General features: G+C 45.8%; 1 protein-coding gene across 2 annotated transcripts in view; it reads left to right on the forward strand.

Annotated features, from left to right (window-relative positions):
* The window catches only part of RBM19 (RNA binding motif protein 19), a 1,396,549-nt gene that overhangs the window by 21,773 nt on the left and 1,348,073 nt on the right, over window positions 1–26,703 (forward strand). For both annotated transcript variants that reach the window (XM_069619226.1, XM_069619227.1), the window contains exon 2: window positions 23,698–23,880. In XM_069619226.1, coding sequence (XP_069475327.1) covers window positions 23,698–23,880 — 183 coding nt within the window. The remainder of the gene's footprint in view (window positions 1–23,697; window positions 23,881–26,703) is intronic.

The following is a 26,703-nucleotide window of genomic DNA, read 5'->3' on the forward strand; positions in this document are numbered from 1 at the left end:
CCATTCAACTAGAACGCAGAGATACTATGACACCATTCGGTATAGCTGTTCTCATACCAACATCTGCCTCATACTCCCCATCACTCTAACTAAACACTGCTGATTACACCCCCCTCGCCCCCCAGCCAGGCGTTCTCCTCAGGTCTAACGCAGTCACAATCGGTCTGGATAAATCCTGCCAGAGCGAACACCTACTCTTGATCTCTCAACCACCACACCTACCGCTAAGAAGCAGCTATTACATGAAGGCCACACCAGCTGCACACACATTCGGTGCTCACACGCACCTCTGACTCTCTCTACTCTCTCTACTCTCTCTAATGACTTGAACTTCAGTTCCCAAGGGCGTTCAACCTACCAGCGCCTTCAGACCATACCAATGGTACATAAGGCGCTATATAAATGCAAAGTGACATAACATAACTCCATTAGGTAGTTTGATATTCTGAGGAGAAATGGAGGGTGCTGAGCCCTCCCCTTTTGTGCTGATTAAGCATCCACTCCCTCACGGGTGGGCCCTCTTTCTCATGTTCACACATTTTCCATAATTCAAGAATGACTAAGCTCTTTAACAATTTCTTTCCTCAAAATGCTGCATGCAACAATGTAATCATGTGTTGCAGTACTGATTTCGACAGCGTACCTTCCTGGAGCCATATCATGAACATTTGATTTGCTGTGGCCCTCACCCATTTAGAATGGTACTTACGAAGCTTCTCCTTATACCTCAGCAACATTTTACACAAATGTATCAGCGGATTGTCTCCCATGATGGACTGCAAATAGGTACCAAACTTGTTGTTATAGCCTTAATGCTCTATTCACTGCCTTTCCACTCTTTCTCCTCTATGCTGTTTTCTTCTCTGATTTTACCCCTTCTTTGTCTCCTCCTACCGTCACACACTCCATGCAAAAGAAAAATCCAACTTTCTAGACAAGCGCCACAATCGCTAGGCACACCCAGGGCTTCGTTGTTCAAGTTCAAATTACTGTTCCAGGTGTTCTTACACAATATACTCTTTGCTTCACAAAATCTCATTTCTATCAATACTTCTACTATTGGTGGCAGTAATGTTTACACATATGCATACACAGGCGCTCCTTCAATAACCCACACAATACCCCATGGTCATCTTCTTGTTTTTGTTTCTTCTAACACGGTGATCTCCTCTTTATTGACCCCCGCCTGGAGTTATGAAAAGCACTCTTCCCAGCCCCTTGTCTGGAGTAATCTTTATCTGTGTCCCCACTTCTCTGAGGTTCTTAGTACGCCACCTTTCACAAGCTTGTTGCAGGTAAACTTCTTATACTCCATCCTGTATCATTGATTTATACCGCATTATATGCACATTTCCGTTCTGCCAGTGCCTTTTGCCACATCAGTGCACTACTTACATCCATGGATTAGCCAACAGCATTCAGTATCAACCCTCCCTCAAACGGCTAGTCCCCTTCGTCTGCGTGGTGCAGGCCATCAGGTGTCGGCAAGGAGGCTTCGACAATCTGAGTGTGATGGCTAACCATCCGACCGTTAACGCATGTTCAGGTGATGGGGATTCCCTAGCTAAAGCAGAATGGACAGGCAAGAAACCCTGTGCGCCCAATAACAGAAATAGTCAAAGTACGTGGCAAAAGGGCCAGCTTTATTAACAGTAGCTGATAAAGCAGGGACAGAACATAAGCACAAGGTTTCAGCTAGCTCTCATTGGTTACATTGATACTTGCTCTTTTTGTTACAAATCTTCACCATGAATGACATCATATTGCACTCTTGAATACAAAACGTACGGACTGGTGGGAATGGTTAGTAGGGTAGGCTACCTATACATTATACATTATATATGGGCCAACACAGTTAATTGGCTTACACACATCAGATGGCCACACCTCAGAGCACCTTCAATTGCTAAAAATAAGAAAACATCATTGTCACTCTAAATAATTGGCTCACGCCACGTTAACAGGACTGCATTATATCAACAGAAATAATTAGTTAATACTGTCTTTGCCGACCTTGGACATCTGACAGGTCGTATACACAGAGCTGATATTCAGTGGGGTGAGAGAGGCCTGGGAGTAGCTTCACACAATTATAACCTTACCATCCCTCATCTTCTAGGCCATGAGCCTTTGTAGTTGGCCTTGTTGGGCAGAATTAAAGGGAGTCGTGCAGGTGCCTGTCTGTCTGAATTTAGAATTAATAGGCATCCATCTAATTATGAATCACATATGAGGAGACCACATTTCGAGCTGGTTTACTGTGATTTTAACTAATATGTAAGCAAGTGTCCTTACCTCTTCTGGCCGTTGGAGACTTGGTCGATCCATCCATTGTTTCTTAATAAGCTATTGACTTGCTGCACTTGGCCTTCCAAGGCTTCCTGCTCTCCTCTTAATCTTGGGTGAAATACTTCTGACGGTGTGGACTGTTATCCCTACTCTTCTTCAGAGCTGTCCAATCCTCCCTTATTTTCACAGTCTCCTTGAGAAGGGGATTACTTGACTTCTGTTCATTCAGCACAGCTCTGCTGTATTTCAGCTAATTCAGCCCATCGTGTCTCCTGTAGCTTCAGGCTTCTCACCCTGTATAATGCAACTTCGTCAGCCATTTTGATCCAAGATGGTTTCCCATCCTTGTTACATTTCTGTGTTAAGCAAGCTTATGCAGATATCTTTTTCGTGTTGCGCTTAATCGCCTATACTAGCTAAAGTGCATGTGTCAACTAATATGAAAATATATATATTCTGTGTGTCTAAATGCATTCTCGTGACCTTGTGCTTGTGTATCTTCGTGATGAGTGTAGTTTGATTCACGTACATTGTTAATGCACGTCAATGGATACTTAGTACATTCGTCTTCGTTACATCTCTGTCAGCGGATTCATTTCTTCCTCTATTGGTCCTTGATAGGGTCAATATGGCTGTCTTACTGAGTATTGTGTCTCATATCTGCGATAAGGTGGTGGTGGAGGCGCAGTCGCTATAGATGACGTATTCATCTGTCTCTCAACATTAACTTGGACGTACAGTACATGCTTCAATGACACATGCTCCCATAACACGCCACCTGACTACACGCCCTTCTAGAGCAGGCCCTCCTACAGCACATACACCTACAACATACACTCCGCACAATCTTACAACACATGCTTTTACAACACAGAAACTTGAAACGCAAGCTATAATGAAACATGCTCTTATTCCACAAACACACTTGTACTACATGCTCTTACAACACACTTTAAAGTAAACTAACAAAAACGTTATTAATATTTACAAAATATATTCTATTAAAAGCATGGTAACCTTAACTCACCCACACACTTTAAAGCATACAATAACATAAATAAATAAAAACCTTTTAACATTTTCATTAAAAACAAAAATTCACACAACACATTACATTACTTTCACTATAAAGCATTCTAGAGCAAACACTAAATATTGCAAAACAAAAACAGGGTGAGTTAAGGTTACCATGATATTTGATTTTAATGTCATTTCTTTTATGTATTAATACAGGTTGTCACCTTTAACATTATTTCTGATGTAGACAAGTTTTTGTTGGTTTAACCTTAACACTTCAGTAAAAAAAAAATGTTTACCAATAATATATAGCAAAATTTGCACTAGCCTTTGGCTGGTGATATTTGCCTCTAGGCGAGTGAGAAATTGTGTGCTGTGTGCACCTATAGAATGGAGGTGGCAAGTGACTTTTTATGGCTGGCTAGTTGCTTGCAACTTTTTGTACCCCAATATATATATACACTTTGAGTAACATGATGATTACTTGAGACACTACTCCCCTCCCAAGAGCGGTGTCTCCATTTCACAACTAAAGCCATTTTCTTTTCTTTTCCGGGCAAATGTCTCCACCTTGAATATTTGAAGCTGAGCTAGCTCACATGGCAGAGAAAAGTAGAGCTGATCTGAGCCGCAGAGATTAGTGCCTTGCACCTCTGCTCTGTGTACTTTTGTCTGCTCTCTGAGCATGCGCAATGCTGCTGGTCCAGAGTTTCTATCCTTACTCTGTGCATGCATAGCCCCCTCATGGGGATTGCATTAAGCGGAAGACTCTGCTACCATATCCCCTCTCCCCAATCTCTGTTCCACTCAAGGTTTAAGGCCCACACCTCCTCTGAGTTCCAGCTCCAGACCACTACGGGCAAGGTAAGGGGACTAAAGGAGCGCTGACTCCTTTAATTAAATTAGTTAAAGTTTGCTGTGTGTGGGCTTGCCTCCAAAGCTTGAGAGGCTAAATGCTAATATTAAATTTTATTTTCATAAATAACTACGGTGTGCCGCACTTGGTTACTCAGGAGCATGTGCCACAATATCTTGTTCTAATCATGGGGTTTTCTTGACTATTAGTATCCACACGAGGGGGGTGTGGCGGCCTCCCACCCAATGGAGAGGCTCAGAATGCGGACGTTACCAGAGGGTAATCCCGCCGCCCTGAGCCTCCTCAGGGCTGCGGCTGCCATCTCCCCTCACCGGGGAATGAGGTAAGTGCTTCTAACCCACCTCCCTGCGCCCACCTTCCCTCTATTTCCCTTCCTTGCCTCCCTCCACCCCACACTTACCTGCTTTTCAGGAGCAAATACCCTGGAAACAATTGTCTCCAGCACGTCCACCCCCGATCTGCGACAAGCCGCCATGGAAAGGTAGAAGGGACTACATGTAGTCCCTTCTACCTTTCCATGTTGGCCATTTTGTTTGCTTACTTTTATTATTGTTTTCAGTGGCCGCCATTGAAAGGGAAAACAGACTTTGTATTCCCTTCCCTCGGTGGGCATTTTTTAAACTTCATTTCTTTTTCTGTTGTGAAACGCCAGAGCGGGTCAGTGACCTAGAAGATGCCCCAGCACAACTGCAGAATCGGGCTAAAGGGTTGTGGGAGCTAGGAGAGTTCTTGAAGGCAGAGTGGAGGACGCAGAGGGCCAAAGGTGTCATATTAGTCTGCTGGGGGTGCCTGAAAGAGATCAGAACAAGTGCACAGATTATATGTGGAAAAACTGGTGCTGGAAACTTTACCCCCCCCCCCCCCCCCGGGCCTCTCGAAATTGTTCACCGTCAAGCGGCACACAGAGTGCTGGGGTGACCGCCACCACCAGGAACACCCCACCAGAGCAATTGTGGCCACATTGCTCAGGGACTGCAATGTGATCCTACAGGAGGTGAGACAAGTCGGCAGTATTCAGCAAGTGCGAGTATCCTGATTTTCCTGGACTTCACACAAGTGATTCAGAAACAGAGATCCTTTGACACAGTAAAACGAAGGCTTTGCAAACATAATTTTAAGTACATGGTGCTGGCCGATGGGATCTCAATTGTTTTCTTTCTGCATCGGAAGCCTGGTCCTGGTTTGAGTCTAGGGGGCAACCGATGGTTGCTCAGGAGACAGGTGGAAAGGAGGAGCCTCAACAGGGCAAGAGGGTGGGGGAGGAATTGAGGGGAGTTCTGTTGAAGTTGCTGATAAATATTTAGGGAGCGGAGGGCGGCAGGGAGTTGGGGAGATTTTATGGTTAAGGTATGTACAAAAGTTTGGTCACACAACGGAACAGGATGCTTTCATTCAGTTCTATGTGAAAAGACATTTTTTAAAGGTCTCAAGAGAAAAAGCTCGATTTACATTGACCGATTTTTCTTTTGATCGGAAAATCGGCATTGTAAAGGTCTTTTTATCTTGAGACCTTTTTAAAATGCACTTTTTTTTTATTATTATATTCAGTGGTTTCACCCCCGAAGCCCCCCATTGACCTTCCCGCCGCCAACTCCCCCAAACCAAAACGCACATATACACAAAACACACACGCACCCACAAACCCCCAGCCCCCTCTCCCTTAAACCAAAACACATTCATGCTCCCAATACGCACACCAACCCATACACATACCCGTAAACCTGGTCCTGCGCTTCCGGGTCCCGGAGCGTCTGTCAGCCCCTGCGCGCACTCATGTGTGGCAGGAGTGTGACAGTTTGATTTAGAAAGACCGCTCGGTGCGAGCACAGAGCGGTCTTTCTAAATCAGCCTTTTAGTGAAAAGACCTTTATAAAAATCTTTTCACTTAGGACCTTTCATTCACAGCACTGGCATGATGATTGTTGAGGGTAGGGGGCTATATCCCACAGGACCAAGCAGGGCTCAGAACACAGGACATGTCTTAAGGGGAGCTGATGGCAATTACGATAGGCAAGGAATGTCTTGCAGTGACATGCTGTCCAGGTGGCACTGTTGCAAGAAACACACTTAACAGGGCTGGGCCTTGAAGAGGTTCATAGAAAATGGGAGGGGCATAGTGGTAGAATCTACGTTCCCGTCATATGCCGAGGGGTTTCTGATTTGGATACCGAAACAACCAAAGGGGACTCTGAGGAACGGGCCCTCATGGTTAGTGGGAGACTGGAGAGGCCACGCCTCTTTATAGTGAACTCTAATGCCTTTAGACAGACAACTCCATTGGCCTGTGTGGGCTGCTCCATTCTGTCCTCCTTCTCTCTACCACTTTTCCGCCCAACTTCATCATCCTCCACCTGGGCCTCCAGTGACGTTGGTTGCTGCTCTTGCCCTGGCCATTGCGACGTCCGCCTCCGCCCTGATGCAGGCTCCTTCTGGCAGATCCTGACCTGGTCCGCACCTCTAGTGGCCGCTGAGGAGTTTTCCATCCAGCCTAGCCCCTTGCTGTTTAGCAGCCACTGCCTCTTCCTACCGCTGGCTCCTCCTTTATCATCTCGGCCCTACCCTCGCCTCCATTGTCCTGTGTGGGGTGTTCCATCCTGTCCTGGATCCTCACTGCTACACCGCCGCCCGCCTTCATCCACTAGCGGCCCCCTCTTCATCAGAGACCCTTGCCTCCAGTGCCCTTGCCGTGTGGTGATCAAACCGACCCAGGGCCCTCCTTGAAAAGCAGCTGCCCAGGGCCCTCCTTGCAAACCCCAGTCTCCTCGGAGCAAGTCACTACTCTGATCCCGGCCCCTCTCTGGGGTTCTTGGCTCCGCTGCCCGCCTCTATCCTACGGCTGGCTCCTTCTTCACCCCACCTGACCTGGCCTCTCAGCTAAATCCTGTCCGCCACCATCCTATTGTGGCCCCATTCCATTCGTGACCCGTGCCACCAGTGGCCTCGCTGGGTGGCACTCCCTCTGGCCCTGGGCCCTCCTAAGTAGCCGCTGCTCGCCTCCATCCTACTGCAGGCTCCTCTCTGTGGATCCCCGATCGACCCGCGACCCCAGTGACCTTGTGCGAGGTGCTGCTTTCTGTCCTGGGTCCCGCAGCCTGCCTCCCTCCACCTACTGACTCCTCAGCTGCTACTGGCCTGGCTACGCTGCCTGTCTCTTGTTCTCACTCCTCCTATCTGCAACGGTGACGGGTGTCCTTTGCCTTGCTTAAGGTCTCCTCCCGTTCAGCTGCCGTTACTGCTACCTTCCCAGGCCTGTTTCCCAACTTTTCCAGCAATTCTGTCTTGATTCCACTACTAATCTCCTGTTCCCACCAACTCTCGTATACTCTCCCATACCCTCATTCTCACTTGCCTAACTCTTCCACCAGCTCTAAGTACTCCTCCTCAACTGCCCCCCTTCTCTTCCTTCCTTCCTCTGCCTCCAGCTCTCCAGCCACCTCCTTATCCCTCTTCCTGTCCCCCCCTCGTTTATGCGCTTAGCCAAATCTTCTCCCACCCATCCTTTTTTCACCCTCCCCATCCCTCCCTCCCCTCTGCCCTCTCCTATCCTACTCCTCTCTCCTCTTATCCTTTCCTATCCTTAATCCCCTCTCCCACCCTTCCTCTACTATGCCCTCCCTCTCCCACCGCCCTAACCTTTTCTACCCCCCCCCCCCCCATTCTCCAACCCTCTTCCCAAATCAACACTGCTCTCTGGAACGCCAGATCCCTCTGTAACACGACTGCAGCTGTTCTTGACATGTTCCTCCGTTTCAACCTTCATTTCCTCTGCCTTAAGGAGACCTGGATCCCTCCTCACAACACCTCTGTCCCTGCCTCCCTAACCACCTCTTCTTCCTCCTTCTCTCACATCCCTCGCTCCTCTGGTAGTTGCAGAGGGAATGGCCTCCTCATCAACCCTAATTACCTGTCCTCTCCCTCCTCTCCTTCCCTTTCTTCTTTCCCCTCGTTCGAGTTCCTTTACAAATCTTTCTCCTCCCCTCACCCCATCTCCTTTCTAATTATATATCGCCCTCCTGGCCCTCTCTCTACCTTCTATGACGACCTTGATCACCTCCTTTCTCTCATCTCTCCCTCTTCCTCCCCCTTACTGTTCTCGGCGACTTTAATCTTCACTTCCCTTCTTCCCCTCATCCCTCTCCCCTTTCGTCCATCCTTGACTCCTACCTCCTTTCCCCTCTTCCTTCCTCTCCTACTCACTCCTCTGGCTCCACTCTTGACCTTATCTTTAACTCTTCCTATCCCTCTTCTGTCTCTACACTTCCTCTCCACCTCTCTGATCATGCTTTACTCTCCTTCTCTCTTACCCCCATTTCCCCTCCTTCTTCCTCTAAACCGTCCCCTTCTTTTTTCTCACGTCGTGACCTTCGTAACTTTGATCCTTCTCTCTTTTTTGAAACTTGCTCTTCTTCTCTCCCCACCCTCTGCGACTTCTCCAATCTTTCAGCCAATGATGCACTCTGTACTCTTTCCTCTTCTATCTCCTCCACTCTTGATCTCCTCCACCCCATCTCCTTCTTCCGTCCAACCCAAAAACCCTCTCAACCTTGGCTCTCCCCTCAACTCCTCTCCATGCGCCGTCTTCTCCGTCGTCTCGAGAGACTCTGGCAAAAATCTCCATCTCCCTCCAACCAATCCTCCTATTTCTCTTATCACTCCGTCTATGTCTCTTGTCTCACCTCTGCTAAACGATCCTACTACTCTAACCTTCTTCATTCCCAAGCTTCCCACCCCCCGTTGTATCTTCCAAACTCTCTCTCGTCTTCTCTCTTCCCCTACCCCTGATCCCTCAACCTCCTCCACCCTTTCTCTGTTATGTTAATGCCTATTGATATTATATTATAAATGATCACACCATGTCCTGCATCTTCATCCTTCTTTATTCATCTTGTAACTGAACTTGTTAGCCTCCACATTCCAGAACCCGTTCCTATCATTCTAACACTCTATATTCTATCTATACTTTAACTAAGCTAATATGTGTGATATTAGTACATAACAACCCCACCCTTACTTATCATTTAAATTGCTATCAAACTATCAACTATTATATTTGTTCAATTAGCCTTGCTGGCTTGCAAACCACCCTTTTTTTTTTATAACTCTATTTGAGTTTGAACAACACAACATGGATAAACAAACATGGATCATCAGCATACATAGTATGAAGGTAGCATAGCAATAATAACAGCTAAAAGGGGCCCACAGGGCCAAGGACCGTAAGACAGTAATAAGACAAAACAGGCAACCAATGCGAACAGTGGTATTGATCCACCCCACCAGCGGATCTCAGTGGGCATCTAGCAATTTACCCCATATTTTTCCGAATTTACGAGGGCAGCCTCGTGCATTATAAATCCGGCGCTCTGAAGCTGCGCACCTGTCAAGCTTGTTACTCCAACGGTTCAGGCACAGTGGGTCGGCAGATCCCCAGTTAGCTGCAATAAGTCGTTTGCCCGCCCCCAACGCAATTGCCAGAAACATTTTCTCATATTTTGACAGTTCTACTTCACCCCAGATGCCTAAAAGTACCATTTTGGGATCCCTGGGGATTGGTGTCGCCAGGGCAACAGAGATTGTACTAATACAGTCCTCCCAGAAGGCCCGTAACACCCGACGGTCCCATATCATATGGTAGAAGGTGGCAGGTGCATTTTTGCATCGGACGCATGTCCCGTTTTCTAGTCCACCCCATCTGGCCATTACAGCACGTGAGTGGTATGAGGGATGAAGGATTCTCAACTGTTTTAGCCTAAGCTTGGATTCTATACCAATTTCTCTGGGAGACATTAATGCATCAACCCAATCTTCAGGTTCCAGGTGACCTACATCCCTTTCCCACTTTGCTTTGAGCCCGTCCAGCTGTGTAGCCCCAAAGGAGTTAAGGGCTTAGTAGAGAGTGGAGATGACCTTAGAGGTTGCGTTGCGGGAGGATATTGGTCACGATGCGGGAGAAGGGGGTCGTATAGGGAATTGGGTACGGATGCCGTGGGTCAGCTGCGCATGCCGAAACCGGTCCATGGGTGCCAGGTCGAATTGTTCTCGGGTGCTCTCAAAGCCCAGGAGGTGACCCCCTTGTATCACATGTGCTAATGTGTGTATTCCTTTTGCCTGCCAGTGACCAAAGGAGCCCATTTTCACTATTTCCGGGAGGAGCGCATTGTGCCATATGGGTTGTGATAGTGTTGGCTGTCTTTTCCAGCCGACTAGTTTGTGTGCCTCTCGCCAGGCGAGACGGATATGGTGGTTCATTTTGGGCAGCGCCGGGAGTTGGTCGTGAGTGGCATACAGGATTTGCAGCGGTGTTAGCGGGGCCATGCTCTCCAGTTCGATACGGGTTTGTGGCAGTGTGGGATCTGCGTGCATCCAGTCATTTACCACTCCTATCTGTGTCGCTAGGTAATAGGTGTGTATGCAGGGTAAACCGATGCCTCTCTCCCATACTGATCTCTGGAGCGTGTCAAGGGCGATCCTGGGTTGTTTCCCACCACATAGCAGTGTGCGTAGGTTCTTGTCAATAAGTGCAAAGGTTTCTCGGGGGATGAGGAATGGGGCGTTCTGGAGAACATACAACAGTCTGGCGAGGGTCATCATTTTGAATATTGCGGCTCTACCCATTAGCGATGGGGGAAGTGATTGCCAATGGGGGATGTCTCTATTGAACCGCTCAATTACTGGTTGTAGATTAAGTCGGAGGAACTCAAGTGTCGGGTCAAGCCGTATACCCAGGTATTTAAATTCCTTAATAGAGACATGGTATGGGCAGGTCTCCGGGATCGCAGACGCGCCACCCTGAATCGGGAAGAAGATGATTTTGGCATCATTAACCTTTAGGCCTGCAAAGTCCTGGTATTCCCTGAGAATAAGGGAGACAGCCGGGCATGAGATGCACGGGTTACTGAAGTATATGAGAAGGTCATCCTCATAGAGCGAAAGGCGGTCTTCTCCCCCTTCCGGCCATACGAAACCAGTCCAGTTGGTATTAGCTCTAAGCTCATTTGCTAGTGGTTCAATGGCCAGGAGGAAGAGGAGTGGGGATAGTGGGCATCCCTGCCTCGTGCCCCGACCCAAGGGAAATGATTTGGAGGACCTGTCATTCACCCTCACCGTGGCCTTCGGGGATGCTTAGAGAAGTTTTACCCATGATATAAATGTCTGTCCCAGGTTCATCCTAGCCATGATCGCCCATAGAGCATCCCACCCCACAGAGTCAAACGCCTTTTTCGAAGTCCACCGCCAGGAGGGCGAGTGGGGCTGGTATTTCCTTTGCTCTGTTCAGCGCCAATTGGACTCTGCGTAAGTTCATTCGAGTTGATTTATTGGGCATGAATGCACATTGGTCCGGGTGGACGAGGGTCTCGCTCACCTGCAGTAGTCTGTTGGCAAGTGTTCTGGCGAGGCGCTTGGCTTCGCCATTGATCAGGGATATCGGACGATAGGAGGCACATTCCTCTGGGGGTTTCCCAGGCTTGTGTATGACTACTATGCGTGCCTTCCTGAGGTCTGGGGGGAGTGCTCCTAGTTCTCTGCTGCGTAAGAACATGCGGTGCATGTGGGTAGATAGTGTGCCACTGAGGCATTTCCATGTTTCCGTTGGGAACCCGTTGGGGCCCGGAGTTTTCCCGGGTTGGAGCTGTGCCAGCGCTTCTTGCACCTCGATGTCGGTGAGGTCAGCATTCAGGAGATCTGATTGGTGCTGTCGGAGTATCGGAATCTCGATTCGGTCGAGGTAGCGTGAGGGCTCAACTGGCGGGTTCTCAGTGGGTGGAGTATAAAGGTTTTTGTAGTAGGCGGCGAATGCCTCCACAATGTCGGAGTCTTCTGTCAGCAGTGTTCCATCTGGAGACGTAATGGTCCGTACATGTCCCCTGCTTTGTTCGCGTCTCTCTAACCAGGCCAGGGTCTTGTTGGCTTTGTCGCCCCGCTTGTATATTTGGCCCTGGACTAATTGGTGGGCAGTTCGTGCGTTATCCAGAGATAGGTTGCTAGGGGCATCCTGCGCCGTGAGCATCGTCTCTTTTCCCTCTTGGGTGCCGTGTACTAGGACTTGCCGTTCACACTCAAGGACTTGTGTTTCTGCTTCTCTGACCTTCTGGACTTGACGTTGTTTGTAGGCAGAGACCACTGAGATAGCTTCCCCCGGAGGACTGTCTTGTACGCCTCCCAGATCGAGATCGGGCAGTTCACGGAGCCTTCATTGAGTTCGAAATATTCTGCTGTCTTTTTTTCCAAGTTCCTCAGCGATTTCGGGAAGACGAAGATTGTATGCGTTTAGGTGCCAGTTACGGTCCGGGCGGCGGCAGGAGTTTTTCATGGTTAGGAGGAGCGGAGAGTGGTCCGAAATTCCTCTTGCGAGGAATACAGCGTTGAGAAGCCTGTGATGTATGTTGCGAGGGATAAAGGCATACTCGATCAAGGAGAATGATGCAAACCTCACTTTGATATTTACTTCTCATGTTCAAGTCCCGGGATTCAGCACCAATGTTCATCTCCCTTGATTCAGTGCAAGAGTCATTATTTCCACTGTTCACTCCACCCAAATTCACATCCCCACTATTACTTTCTCTCCCTTCACTTTGGTTATACCCCGTACTACAGTCCACCAACTCCCCTTCTTCCGCATATAACCATGTTAGACCACTGTCCATGTCAGAGCTATTCAACCCACTTGACTCATCCCTTTTACTCCCTTTTATTCACATTCATCTTGTACAATTTTTTGAAAAAGGATACATTTCTGGTTGTTTCACCATCACTGCCAGCGGCCGTGACCATTGTCCCCTTTATCTCTTTGACCTTTAATAGCGTTGACTGATATTTAGAGTCTGTTTTCTTCCGCTGCTTCCGTTTGACCACCACCACATCTCCTTCTTGTAATTTTATCTCTGCAGCCTTCCTTTTCCGATTCACCCATTCTTTGGTCTTTAATCGTTTCATTTGATCTCTCTCTCTAATTTCATTGTCCTCCTCAGCCGTGTAGTCCTCCACTCTAGGAAGTCTAATTCGTGGCTTGTATTTGATCATCACTTCCGATGGAGAGTGTCCTGTCATTTCATGAGGGGTGTTCCTGTAGCTTCTTAATATCTGTGACACCGCTTGTGGAAATACATATTGTCCACAACAGCCTTTTGTCTGGTTCGTTTTAAGGTACTCCTGAATCTTTCTGCCATCCCATTTGCTTGTAGCCACAACAGTGTTATTTTCTGATGTTTGAATCCCATGTGCGCCGCGAATTTGCTAAATTCATGACCTTGAAAAGGTGCTCCATTGTCTGTTTTGACTGTCTGCGGTATTCCCCACTCACTGAGGAGCTCATCCAATACCACCACTACATGATGAAACGCCATGGATTGAACTTGTTTCACCAACGGAAACCTGGAGTACTCGTCGATGGCCACCAATAGATACCCTCCTTCTTCTAGTGGTCCAAAGAAATCTCCTTCTTCTAGTGGTCCAAAGAAATCAAGAGCCACTCTACTCCATGGTCCTGTAGGCAACGGCACTATTTGAAGGGGTGTTGCCTGAGTGCTCGAGGTTGTTACTTGACAGGCGAAACAGTTTCGTAGGGTATCTTCTACGATCATGGTCATACATGGAAACCATACTTGATTTCTCAGAATCTTTTGTGTTCACCACCCCTCCATGCCCTTTATGAGCCAACATCACCAAGGTTTTCCTCAAACTCTTCGGCGCTATGAGTTTGCTCCCTCTTAGGAGTATCCCCTCTTTAGTTGCAGACAGTTAACTGCTCATGTTTGCCAACTTCCTCAAATCCTTCATGTCTCCGTCTTCCAGGCCCTTTTCCTGGTCAATGCAATGCCATTTCCCATTCCGTCTGCTCTGTTTATCATAGGATCAGTTTGACTTCTGTCCACAAATGTCTCCTTTGTTATTGCAATGGGTAACACATTTAATGAAACATACGACACATACTCTTCCGCTTCCATCTGCATTTCGTGATCCACCATGTTCACTGGGTGCCTTGACAAATAATCAGCTGGATTTGCATCTTTCCCTGGCCTATGTAGGACCAGAACAGTGAAATTAACGCTTGATGGTCTGTCGCCAGTACGAACGGCTTTCCAATTATGAAGTGGTTGAATTTTTCGCAGGCCCACACACCAGCAAGACTCTCCCTCTCCACCGGTGAGTAGGCCTGCTCGATATCGCTTAGCGCTCGACTACATAAGCAACAACATTCAGTTGTTTGTCTTCCGATGTCTCATTTGGATTTGTTTGTGCTAGAATCGCACCTAACCCTACTGGGCTAGCATCCGCAATCACTTCAGTGTCCCATTTCGGATTAAAGTATGCTAATTGTCTAACATTTGCCAGCCCACTCTTTATGTTCTTGAAGCTCTCTTCACAGTCTTCATTCCACATAAATGCAACATCTTTCTTCAGTAATTGCCTCAAAGGATCAGTGAGTGTAGCATATTCTGGAAAATATCTTGTACAATATCCTACCATTCCAAGAAAAGACCTCAGTTCTGTTACATCTCTTGGAGGTTTCAAGTTCAATATCACTCCCACCTTCTCCGGATCTGCCTTCATGCCATCCTCCGAGAAAATGTGCCCAAAGAATTTTAGGCTCCCTTTTATTTATTTCACACTTCTGGGCATTCAGGGTCAGTCCACTCTCCTGTAACAATCTGCACACTTGTCTCAAAGCATCATCATGCTGAGTCTGGCCAGTCCCGTGTACAAGAATATCATCGCTATAGTTAAACTCATTTTGTACTGGTGATATAACTTTTCTGATGGCTTCCTGAAAGATTTCAGCTGCCGAAGAGATACCAAAGCTAAGTCTCTTGTATCTGAACAAACCTTCATGAGTGCTGAAAGTAGTTATTGGTCGAGATTCCTGATCAATCACCAATTGATGGTAACCTTTGTTCAGATCCAATTTGCTGAATCTGCTGGCTTGATTCAAACAAATGATCATGTCTTCTATATTTGGACATGGATGTCTCTCCATCAATATGGTCGCATTGGGTATCCTCATATACATGCATAGTCGAAGCCGTCCATCAGCCTTGGGAACTACCACCAATGGAGAGACCCATGGAGTTGGGCTATTCTCAACCCTTTCAATGATGTCATTATCTCTCAATTGCTTCAGTTCTTGTGATACTCTCTTCTGTAAATGGAAACCTATGCGCCTCGGGTGTTGTGGGACCGGCTGAATTGATCTATCAATGTGCAGATGTATACTGTTTGTTTTTAATCTTCCAATTCCTTGAAACAAGTTTGGGAATTCCACTTTTTCTTTGGACATAAAACTTATGGTCTGGGACTCTGAAGGAACACCTTGCATCTTTTCAGATTGATTGTATCTTACATCAATAAGTCCTAACTTTGTTGCGGTTTTGCAACTGATGGGGCGCCTGCTAATAACAGGGCTTTTAATGATGTGTATATTGGTTGGTATACATTTTCCCATGTGGATCAAATTGCATCGAAACAGTCCTTTGTTCAGCAATGGCTGTTCAGCTCCCCATTGGAAGATGCAGGTTTTGAGGCATGTAGAGGATATTGTCCAGCTATCTTTCTATACATTTCCTCACTCATGACATTGACTGTCACTCCAGTGTCCACATGGAAAGGCATATCTTCTCCATTCAAATTTACTAGCACTCTTACTGCATTCTTTCCATTTTCCTTGTCTCCTATTAATCTTACATATTCTCTGCTGTACCGGTCATATTCATATTCTTGAGGACTATCAATTGGTGGTATTTCCTCTTCAAATGACGCAGGTGATATCGGTGGATTCTCATATGCGTCTTCATATCTTACTCCTCCTTGATGTTGGGATTCATTGTTTGTTATTACTCTCTGTCTCAAGTCTTGTGTATTTTAATCAGTTGTCTCAATTTGCAGATCATCCATGGCTCGAACAAACCCTGGTCTAGATGTTTGTGGATTCATTCTCGACCCGGGATAAGGTTGCATATCCCTTTCTGAAGGATTTCGTCCTCCTACACTTCTTTGTTTATCTTCTGTTTGGCATTATTTGGGAGTTATAGGTATTAGGCGATATGCTCATTCTTTCTCTGCACATTGTTTGTAAGTGGTTCTCCTGCCCACATCGCAGACATAGCTGACCCAAAGTCACACCTGTAGCATTGTCTCTGTCCCATGCCCCTGCGCATCAGATACCTCCTCTGCCATTGGATATTCTTATTCATAACGGCAATAGTGTCCATTTTCTTCGGCTTTTTTATGTTGGCCGCTTGTGCGTCTACCCCCTCATATACTCTGGCAAGTTCCAATGCTTCCTTCATGGGTAGAGGTTTCTTTAACGGGTGTTTCCTAAATTGCGACGACAAGCATCCTTCAAACTCTCAACCGTATTGCTTCATCATCATTGAAGTTGGTAAATTCACAAAATGTGGTCTTTTGCAATCTCAGTACGAATTGAGTGATTGTTTCGTGGGGGCTTTGTGTTCATTGATTGAAAACCTATCTTTCATAATCCCTGTTAAGTGGGATTATTATCTGTGCATTGACTGCAGCCACCAGTAGCGGGTAAGTCATTCTCTCTTGAGGTGGAATTGTTTTAATAACGCTTTTTATCTCCTTTCCCACCAAATTCGTGAAAATGTCCATTTCATTTGGTGCATTTTGATATCCAACGGCCCTCAGGAACTCCTCAAATTCTTCAATCCACTCTTGCCATCTTTGGCCTTGTGTCTCGTGCGGTCCCAGGGCAAAAGAATTTGGCCTTCGCAGGTAATTTAGTGGATTTGTTGACATTAGCGTGTTTGCTGACATCTGGGGCATGATTTGTTGTTCATTTGCATCACCCGCTGAATGTGTGTTTTTAATTGACATTTTCGTGTAATTACTTTAGGTAAGTTGTTTTCGTTTTAAGAAATACCTAGAAATGTGTTATTTTCCGCTCCTTGACTTTACTGCTGAACACGCTCTCTTGCCAAGCTGCGTGTATGCACTCTCACTCTATTTGTTATTATTTCACTTTTGTTTGAATGGCTATTTTTTTTTTTAACTTCCTTTATAATTAATTTTCCCTTTTGAAAGTCTTTGAAATGCTGATTAGCATGTGTCACTTTCACCCTTCACTCGTCTTATCCTGAGGGCTTCTCGTATTGATCCGCAATATTGTATCCCTCCGACGTTTCCTCGTATTAAAATGCTTGTTTGTTTATCTTTGAATTTCTCTCGATTTGCAATGGGAATAGTGTATTCAAAGATGGCGGCACGTATTCTCACGCCCGTGGGTCCTTTTTTAAAATTCCACTGTTACTTCCTTATTTCGGCATGCAGGCCCACGCACACAGGTCCATTCCTCTGTTCTCACTGCTCGCACTCTGGCTTGCGCATTCAGGTATGTTGTTGTTCAATCAAATGATACCTTTTCAATTATATCATTCACCATCCATCCATACGACATCTATATCTTCATAGTTTCACTATCGGAGGTTATATTTAATCCACTGTCAATCTTCCTACCTCAGGCCTCGATCGACTTCATAAATTACAGTTCATGTGCACTTTCCGTTTTGCCTTTCTGCTTCTCGACATCCTTGTCTATGCTTCTTTCAGCCCCGTTCCTCCTTCTGGTGATTCTTTTACTTGAATGTGGTTTATCCTCGTCGCCATTGTTATGTTATTGCTTATTGATATTATATGATAAATGATGACACCATGTCTTACGTCTTCATCCTTCTTCATTCATCTTGTAACTGAACTTGTTAACCTCCACATTCCAGAACCCGTTACAATCATTCTAACACACTATATTCTATCGATACTTTAACTAAGCTAATGTGTGATATTAGTACATAACACTCTCCCTCTGATTTTGCAAACTTCTTCTCCTCAAAGATTCTTGCCCTTCGACAGACAATACCCCCTCCCCATTCTCCCTCTTCACCCTCTTCTTGCATGACTGAATTCTCCACAGTCTCCCCCTCTGACGTCTCTATCCTTCTCTCCAAAGCCCATCCCTCGTATGCCCCATCTGACACTGTCCCCTCCCTTCTCATCCCTAAGATTTTCCCACTACTTGTTCCCTACCTTACCTCATTCTTCAATATCTGCCTTTCCTCGGCCTCCTTCCCCTCTGCTTTCAAACATGCCACTATCATTCCGATTCTGAAGAAACCTACCGCCCCTGCTCACTTCAAACTTCCGCCCTATCTCATTTCTCCCTTTCGTCCCTAAACTTCTTGAACGCCTTGCCTGCTCTCATCCTTTGTCACTAATCTCTCTCTCCTCCCCCCCTCTCAATCTGGATGTCGCCCGAAACACTCTCCTGAAACTGCCCTCACTTACATCCTTAACTCCCTCCTCACTGCCCGACACTCTAAGCAATCCTCCCCCCTTATTCTTCTTGATCTCCCGGCCGCCTTTGACACTGTTGATCACCCCCTTCTCCTCATCACTCTCTCCTCCTTTGGTTTCAAAGGCTCTGTTCTCAATTGGCTTTCCTCTTACCACTCCTCCCGCTCTTTCACTGTTTCCTGGGGTGGCTGCTCCTCTCCTTCCCACCCTCTTGAATACGGAGTTCCCCAAGGCTCTGTGCTGGTCCCTTCCTTTTCTCACTCTACACCTCCCTCCTTTCCCCTGTGATCTCCTCTTTTGGCATCTCTCACCATTTCTATGCCGATGACGCACAGCTCTTTCTTTCTTCTCTTCCTTCTCTCCCGACCTCCACCTTAAACTTTCCTCCCGTCTCACTGCTATTAAAAACTGGATGGCTTCCCGCTTTCTTTCCCTTAACTCTGACAAAACCGAAGTAGCTTTCTTCCCCTCCAACTCCCTTCCCCCTCCTTCTCCTCCCCCTTTCATTCATTTTTCTCCCTCTAATCTCACTTTCTCCCCCACGCTCGTAACCTCGGCTTTTACTTTGACTCTTCTCTCACTTTTTCCCACCATATCTCTCTCACCTCTCGTGCTTGTCACTACCACCTCTACAATATTCGCAAAGTTCGCCCCTATCTTACTTTTCATGCTACTAAACTCCTAATCGCCTCTCTTATCTTTTCTCACCTCTTCTACTGCTCCTCCTTACTTTTTGGCCTTCCTACCTCACATCTTGCCCCCCTCAAATCTATTTATAACTCTGCCATCCGTACTCTCTGTCTCGTCTCCCCCCGTGACTCCATCTCTGCTTCCCTTTCCTCCATTGGCTGGCTCCCCTTTCATTCTCAACTTAAATTTCACTTCCTCTGTCTAGTGTTCAAATCTCTCCATGATCTTGCCCCCCTTATCTCTCTTCCCTTCTCTCATTTTACACACCCTCTCGTTCCCTTCGATCCGCTGACCACTTCCTCCCTTCCCCTGTGCATCCTCCCATTTCCGCTCCTTCCAACTCCTGGCCCCCCTCCACTGGAACTCCTTGCCTCTCACTATCTGCTCTTCTCCTACCCTTTCCTCCTTCCGCACCTCCCTCAAATCTCTCCTTCTCAATTCCCCACCATGACACCCCCCTACTCTCACACCACCTCTCCTACCCCCTTTCCCCTTCTCCCCCCCTTATTCTCTCCCACCTCCTCCTGTCTTCCCTCTCTATTCTTCCCAGCCCCCCCTCTCCCCTTCTCAATAATTGCTCTACATTCTGTTTTTGGTGACTGATTCATGTTTGTAATTTGCTTCTGTTAGAATTTTTGTTATGTTAAATGTACCCTGTTGTTGTAACTGTACAGCGCTTTGGTATAAAGCGCTTTATAAGAATAAATACAATACAATACAAGGAGGACTACTTCCAGTTGGTACTGGCTTTATCGGGGTGGGGGGGGGCATTTTTATCTGGGGACGGGATTTTAATTGTTATTTGGATCTGACCATGGACTGTTCTAGAACATATACGGTACCCAGGCTGAAGTCGACAAGATCATTGAATAAAGTGGTGTCTGGGTTGGACCTGTTGGAATTGTTGTGAGGATCACACAGGGATGATGGGGAATACTCCTTTTAGTCACCCGTGCACCGGTCATACTCCAGGTTCGATTTTTATTTTTAAAAAAAAAAAATTTTTTTTTTGTGGGCAGGGAATATGCACATAGATTTGAACACACTGACTATCTAGGGAAGATTCTGTCAGACCATGTCTGTTAGTGTTAGTGACGAGGTTCAAGGGAATCACCAACCGAATGGCTATACCGACATGGAGACTGAGGGTGGATTCATTGGAAGATGTGGCATTTCGAAACCACCATACGGGAGGAAATAATTGACTTCTAGAGAATAATGAAGAGTCTGTGGCAGAGGTGGGACTATGTGGTAAGCCCTGAAAGTGACAATCAGAGGGGTCTCCATTGCCAAGGCAGTGAGGGTGCGGAGAATAATGTAGGAAACCTTGAATGAATCCGAACAACAGGCCAGACGTCTGAAGAATGATAATGGGTGATGGGCACAGGGTAGGGAAAGACCTGGCGGAAGCACTTTTTAACCAGCGGGAACGTCAAGAGGCATTGTCCAGGTTTGAGAAGAGCCAATACACGAGGAAGATGCACGGCGAGGAGGACATGGCAGGGTGTCTATTAGCCTGGCTGATACGGAAAGAATCTCCAAGAGGGGCTATCACGCAGGTCTATGAAGAGTTGGGGACACAGGCAGTTACTCAGCATATCAATGAAGTATTCCAGGTGTATTATGAAAAGCTTTAATCCAGGGAAGGCACATACACAGAGGAGCAAGCAGCGGATCTGTTCGACATTGCACAGATACATCGGCTGTCACAACATCAGAGAGAGGAACTAAACACACTCACAGAGGAGGATGAAATTGGGAGGGAGCTCTCCGGTCTACGCGAGTGGGTAAATCCCCAGGTGCAGATGGGTTGCCTGTGGAAATGTACCTAACTTGTGGACATAATGATCCCCCATTTGAAACGAGTGTATGAGTAGGCATTTTAGACGGGTACCCTTCCTGATGCTTTGTGGCAGGCGCTAATCAGTGTTGTTGAAACCCCGAAAAGATCCGAACCACTGTGACTCGTATAGACCTATCTCCCTCATTGACGTAGATGCCAAAATAATAGGGTAAGTGCTTGCATAAAGATTATCTAACGTGGTCCCGAACCTCATACGCCCGGATCAATGTGGATTTGTAGGTGGGATGAATACTTTCATGAATATTAGGAGATCACATTACATAATGGAGCAGGTACAGGGTTTGAAGGAAGAACTAGCGATAATGGCCCTAGATACAACTAAGGCTTTTGGCTATGTGGAGTGACCCTGGCTTTTTCGTGTACTATATGCATTTGGGCTAAAACTCGGCATTCAGAGGTGGATTTGCCTACTGTATAGAGACCCAGTGGTGCGAGTCAAAACAGGGGGCTGGATCTCGTTGCAATGGACACTAGAAAGGGGAACTAGCCAGGGGTGCCTGGTCCCCCCCCCCTAATGCTGTTTTCCGTGGCTCTAGAACCCTTAGCAGGGTATTTCAGACATTCCATATCGGAAACTGGGATCAGGGTCCGAGGCATCAACCACAATATATATCTCTGCGTGGATGGTGCATTGTTGTATGTCAGTAATCCAAGGGAGAATATCCCAGTAATTCTGGAAGTGCTAAACAACTTCAGATGGCTCTCCGGTTTCCTGGTAAACAAGGACAAATCTCTGTTTTTCCCGCCGGTGGCCCTACAAGGACGGACAAGTGAAACATTTCCTCATTCAGTGGTAAAATGGGAATTGGAATCCTGCCGTTATTTAGGAATCTCAATTTTTCTTGAGATGGAAGAAACCTTTGTTTAGAACACAGGCCGGGCATTATCCAGAATAGGAGACTCAGTGGAATTTTGGAACGCTTTACCATTGTCTTTAATAGGGAAAATCGCCTGAGGCAAGATGGTGGTACTGCCAAGGCTGCTATATTATTTTGCCCATATACCATCCAAAATAAAAAGGGTGTTCTTTAAAATGCTGGATGCGAAAATACGGGAATTACTGTAGGGGTCGCGCCGTAGATGAGTAGCCTTACACATTGCTCAGACAAGATCAAGACCGGGGGCTCACACTTACAGATTTGGAAGCTTACTTCATGGCAGCTCAGCTGCAGTCGATAATCTATTGGAACAATTCACCAAAAGGGATCAGACGAGGCTCCTACAGGGATTCTCAAGGAACAGGGGAAGGGATTGGTTTACGGTGGGAGACATGGGAACGGTGGGAGCAAGATCAAGATGTGTGTATATATATATATATATATATATATCAGAGAGTGATTTGGAGAAATTTCCCTAAGAAATTACATATACCAAGTATGTACAGCCCAAATTTGCCGTTAGGGTTCGATCCAATTGCATGAGAAATACTGAAAAAGTGAGACGCGGGTAAACTGCGCAGCAGTGGTTTCACTAGCGTAGGGGATCTATATATGGAAGGGAAACTTTTACTATTTGAACAGTGGAGACAGACATACGCCATGTCGAGGGATTCCTTTCTGGGAAATGCACGGCTAGTAAAGAGGCTGGCAGATCAATAAGAGGAGACTCAAGAGGAGCCAGAGATGAACCCTTTGTTGCAGTAGGTCCTAGATGTAGGCAGGATCAGAGGAGTGATATCTGGTGTAATAATTTCCTTCTCATTTTTTCACGTTTCCCTCCAGGTGCCATTCCCCATAGGTATATTTACTGGGTGCATTCATATGTGCGGTGTCCAGGTCTTTAATTTCACCAAAACCTCCACCCATTAAGTTTGAATGACTGAGCAGAATAGTGCATTTCAGCTAACAAGCTGCACTTGCCACAGCGCTACCCAGAAGCCGTCTCTGGAACCTCACTTCCAATTCAGGACCACTGAGCAGTGCATTGTGGCTTTGCAGATTAGCTCAAGATCATGTCTTTTGCTCCAGAAAGTTGTCTTTGTCTTATAAGGCAGCAAACATTTAGAAGCCTCTTCATAATCCCAAGATAGTCAGCAATCAAGGCGAAACACATATGTCTTTCAACATCATTCGGGATCATGAGTGTGGTATTGTCCGACACTGTGGTGATCGGAGCACTGGGGTATGTTTAACAAATGCCAACACCACACAACACTCTCTCCCTTACTCTCGCCCACAAAATATCTCTCTCTCTCTCTCTCTCTTTCTCTCGCTCTCTCTCTTTCTCTCTTTCTCTCTCTCGCTCTCTCTCGCCCTCTCTCTCACACACACATATTCTCACTCTCTCACAAGCACATTCTCTTTCTCACGCACACACACTCACAAATTCTGTCTCACTCTGTCTGCATTATGGCAATACCATTGCAAACATCTATAACGCACACGCAGAACAGAGGCAGCAACATTGCAGGTGTATCCGGCACACAACTACTACAGAATGAACAACAGCAGCGCACAGCTGACTCACAAACATAACTGGTACAGAACCGGTATTAGCAGTGCCAGCTTCCCCAGATGGAACATATTTGGCACCATCAGCAGCAGTGCATACTTCTTTCTTGCCCCATAATCAAATTATATAGCCCCATATATGTTGGCAGTGCCACTTTGATTTTAATAACCAATACTCTTTCCTGCCTTGTTTGTTTTTTTAGATGAAGGAAGATCGCTTCCGGACGCTCTTTGGTGCTTTTGGAACATTGACGGACTGCAGCTTGAAGTTCACCAAAGAAGGGAAATTCCGTAAGTTTGGTTTCATCGGTTTCAGCTCAGAGGAAGAGGCACAAGCTGCCCTCAGCCACTTTAACAAGGCGTTTATCGACACAGCAAGGGTATCGGTAAGTGTTTTCAAGGCAATTTACAATCCCATTGTGTTCTATAACAGTCCTGTAAACTCTTTCACTCTCCAGAACACCTTGATCTTCATGAAACTTATTCTTATTTGTGCATAGTTACTTTTACAATACATGTTGAATTGAACACTAATTTCATAAAGGTTTTTTAACTTTTTTGTTTTGTTTTTTGGAACAGCTGGTTTATACCGTTAAACAAAAGTTAAATCAATTCACGTTACATCATATTGTAGGCAGTACCTTGTCTTACAGCAGTCTTTTACTAATTACAGAGATTGGTGTAGCATTGCCAGAAGTAGGTACACTAGCCACCTATCTTGGGAGAATAGCTTAGGGGCAACATGCTCGCCTTGGAAGCAAGACGACACAGAGCAACAGAGGTTCGATCCCCCGGTCCGCACTTAGAAACCTCTGTGTATATAAATAACCTATCGTATACGTGGCAGTGGAATTTAGATATTTTCTAAAAGGGCACCAGATAGCTTTAAGATGGCAAGTAGATACCATCAATTCAGCATATGCATCCTCATGTATGTTAGGTGGAGTGTTCCAATATCAGGATCTGGGTGGAAACCACAAACACTACTGCCAACATTTTCTGACCATATTGTATTTTATGTATTTGAAAAGCGCCAGAAGTCTCAACTGGAACCCTTTCATCAATTTCTCCTGAGCAATGCTGCTGGCCTTCATGCTTGGTGTTTGTTTGTACATGTTTTATGTGTTCCCTGAGGCCTCCAGGCGTGTGGCGCGATATAAGATACAAAGTAAAGTACTGTGTTAACTACCTGTTCAGTACCAACTAGATTGGGACGGCTCCAGGCTAAATGTAGAACATCTGCATGCAGAGCTGTACATTGAGTGCATTCCTCACTCACAGCCAGAATGTGGGCCAGTAATCTCTGGGGTGTGTGGTAGTTCTGTTGCAGAAACGTTTAATGAATGAACCCATGTAGTTAAGAGGTTTATTTCTCTTGTATGTATACGGTTCTCCAGTCCGCATCAGACAAAGAAGCCTGCATTGTCTTATCCCCACCTCTCACATTCTTGTCTGCTGTAGTTTACCTTACCAACATAACTATTTTATACATAGTAGAAACTATGTGCAAAGTCTCGGAAGTGAGGTGGGAGAGGGCTGGATCAGTGAGGCATTGTCACAATATGTGACTTTTTAAAGAATGGAACAATCTAAAGTAAAACATTGACTGTTGGGGAGACTGCTCCTCTGGCCTTCAATTTGTCAAGTGTAATAAAAGTATAATCTACAAACAGCTCACCCATATTTTGTATACTGTTGTATCACAGTCTTTATCCCCAGAGCAGGGCCATTAATCCAGCAGGGCGTTTTCACTTTAATTCTGAGGATGCATGAAAGTACTTAATTTGATCCAGGTGGTACCATTTTGTGAATTGAACCAGATAACCTATTCATTTTATTTTCTTTAATGTTGTTTTATGCAATGGTTATAAAATCATCCTTCTGCATTACATATATGATACAATAAAATGTTAATCACATACAATTTCATTAATACATAACCATTAATCATATCATCTTAACCATACAATTAACACCTTTGCACATTTACAAAGCTGCATTTCATCTAATAAAAACCTCTTCAGTTTCGACTGACATCAAATGATAAATGGCGTACCCTCCCCTCCCCATCATATCTTTCCAGATGTAGAAGGCTCCCGCCGTTGCTACTATAGATCTGGCACAATAAATATTGCTCTGAAATTGATCAGATGATACAACATACTCATGATGTTTTTCCAGTGCATACCCTTTATAATATGACATAGTCAAGATAGGGCAACCTTTAAGTACATGAAGAATTGTTTCAATGGAACACTTGCATAGCCTGCATACCCTTTCTTCGTAGGGCGTCCCACTCCAATTACCCAAGTGTTCTTTAGTTGAGAGAATGTCAAATCTTAAATAGGTAATAAAACGCCTTAATTGCAAATGAATCAGTTTCATCTAGTAAGTGCAAGACTGGTGAGGGGTAAAACTCTTTCCTGCATATATATAATACATTGTTTTCTCTCACAGATTAGACAGGCTCAAATCAGCACCCCATACTGCAGTTTTCCTTTTACGAGATTGTATGGCATGAGGACATTCCAACAATTCATAGAAGCTCATGGCGATCGCAGCCAGGTGACACTACATACTTCCCTGAAGACCAACCATAAACTTATTAGTCGCAGTCAGGGTTGTTTTGGCGACCAATGATAACAGAGCCCGCTGGTGCAGACTGTATGATACGCCATACTTTGCACCTAGAGATCAGCCATTGCGATCGAAGAGATTGGGTGCCGAATTCCATTCTGAGAGCCTCTGCGGGTACCGACTGAGGGACTCCCAGAATGGATGTCAACATTTTACCCTCCAATACCTCTAGTCAAGAAACCTTGTCCTCAGATAAAAAGACAGAACCATATAAAATCCCAGGGATAATGGAGGTGCAATAAACCATAATGATGCACTCCACACTAACACCTCCATTCTTAAAACCAGCCACTTGCTCATGATCTTACTAAGGAAAACATCACTGTAAAAGTGACTGCTAGGAGGGGATTTGATAGGAAAGCTCAGATAAAGGGAGTTACTATCTGCGTAGTTTCAAGATGCCAAGTAAAGGTTTTAGATTTAATACTAGGCCTAATTTGCATAATCTTGGTTTTGCCAGTATTTATTATTAAATCATTTTGACTGGCATAAAACCTCAGGACAGTGATAGAGCGCTGCAGGCTAATAGGGGTCTGGTCTAAAAGAATGGTGTCATTTGCATAGCTTAGTCA

The sequence above is a fragment of the Ambystoma mexicanum genome, chromosome 10 (assembly GCF_040938575.1).
Source record: "Ambystoma mexicanum isolate Mex_15411 chromosome 10, UKY_AmexF1_1, whole genome shotgun sequence".
Classification (NCBI taxonomy): Eukaryota; Metazoa; Chordata; class Amphibia; order Caudata; family Ambystomatidae; genus Ambystoma; species Ambystoma mexicanum.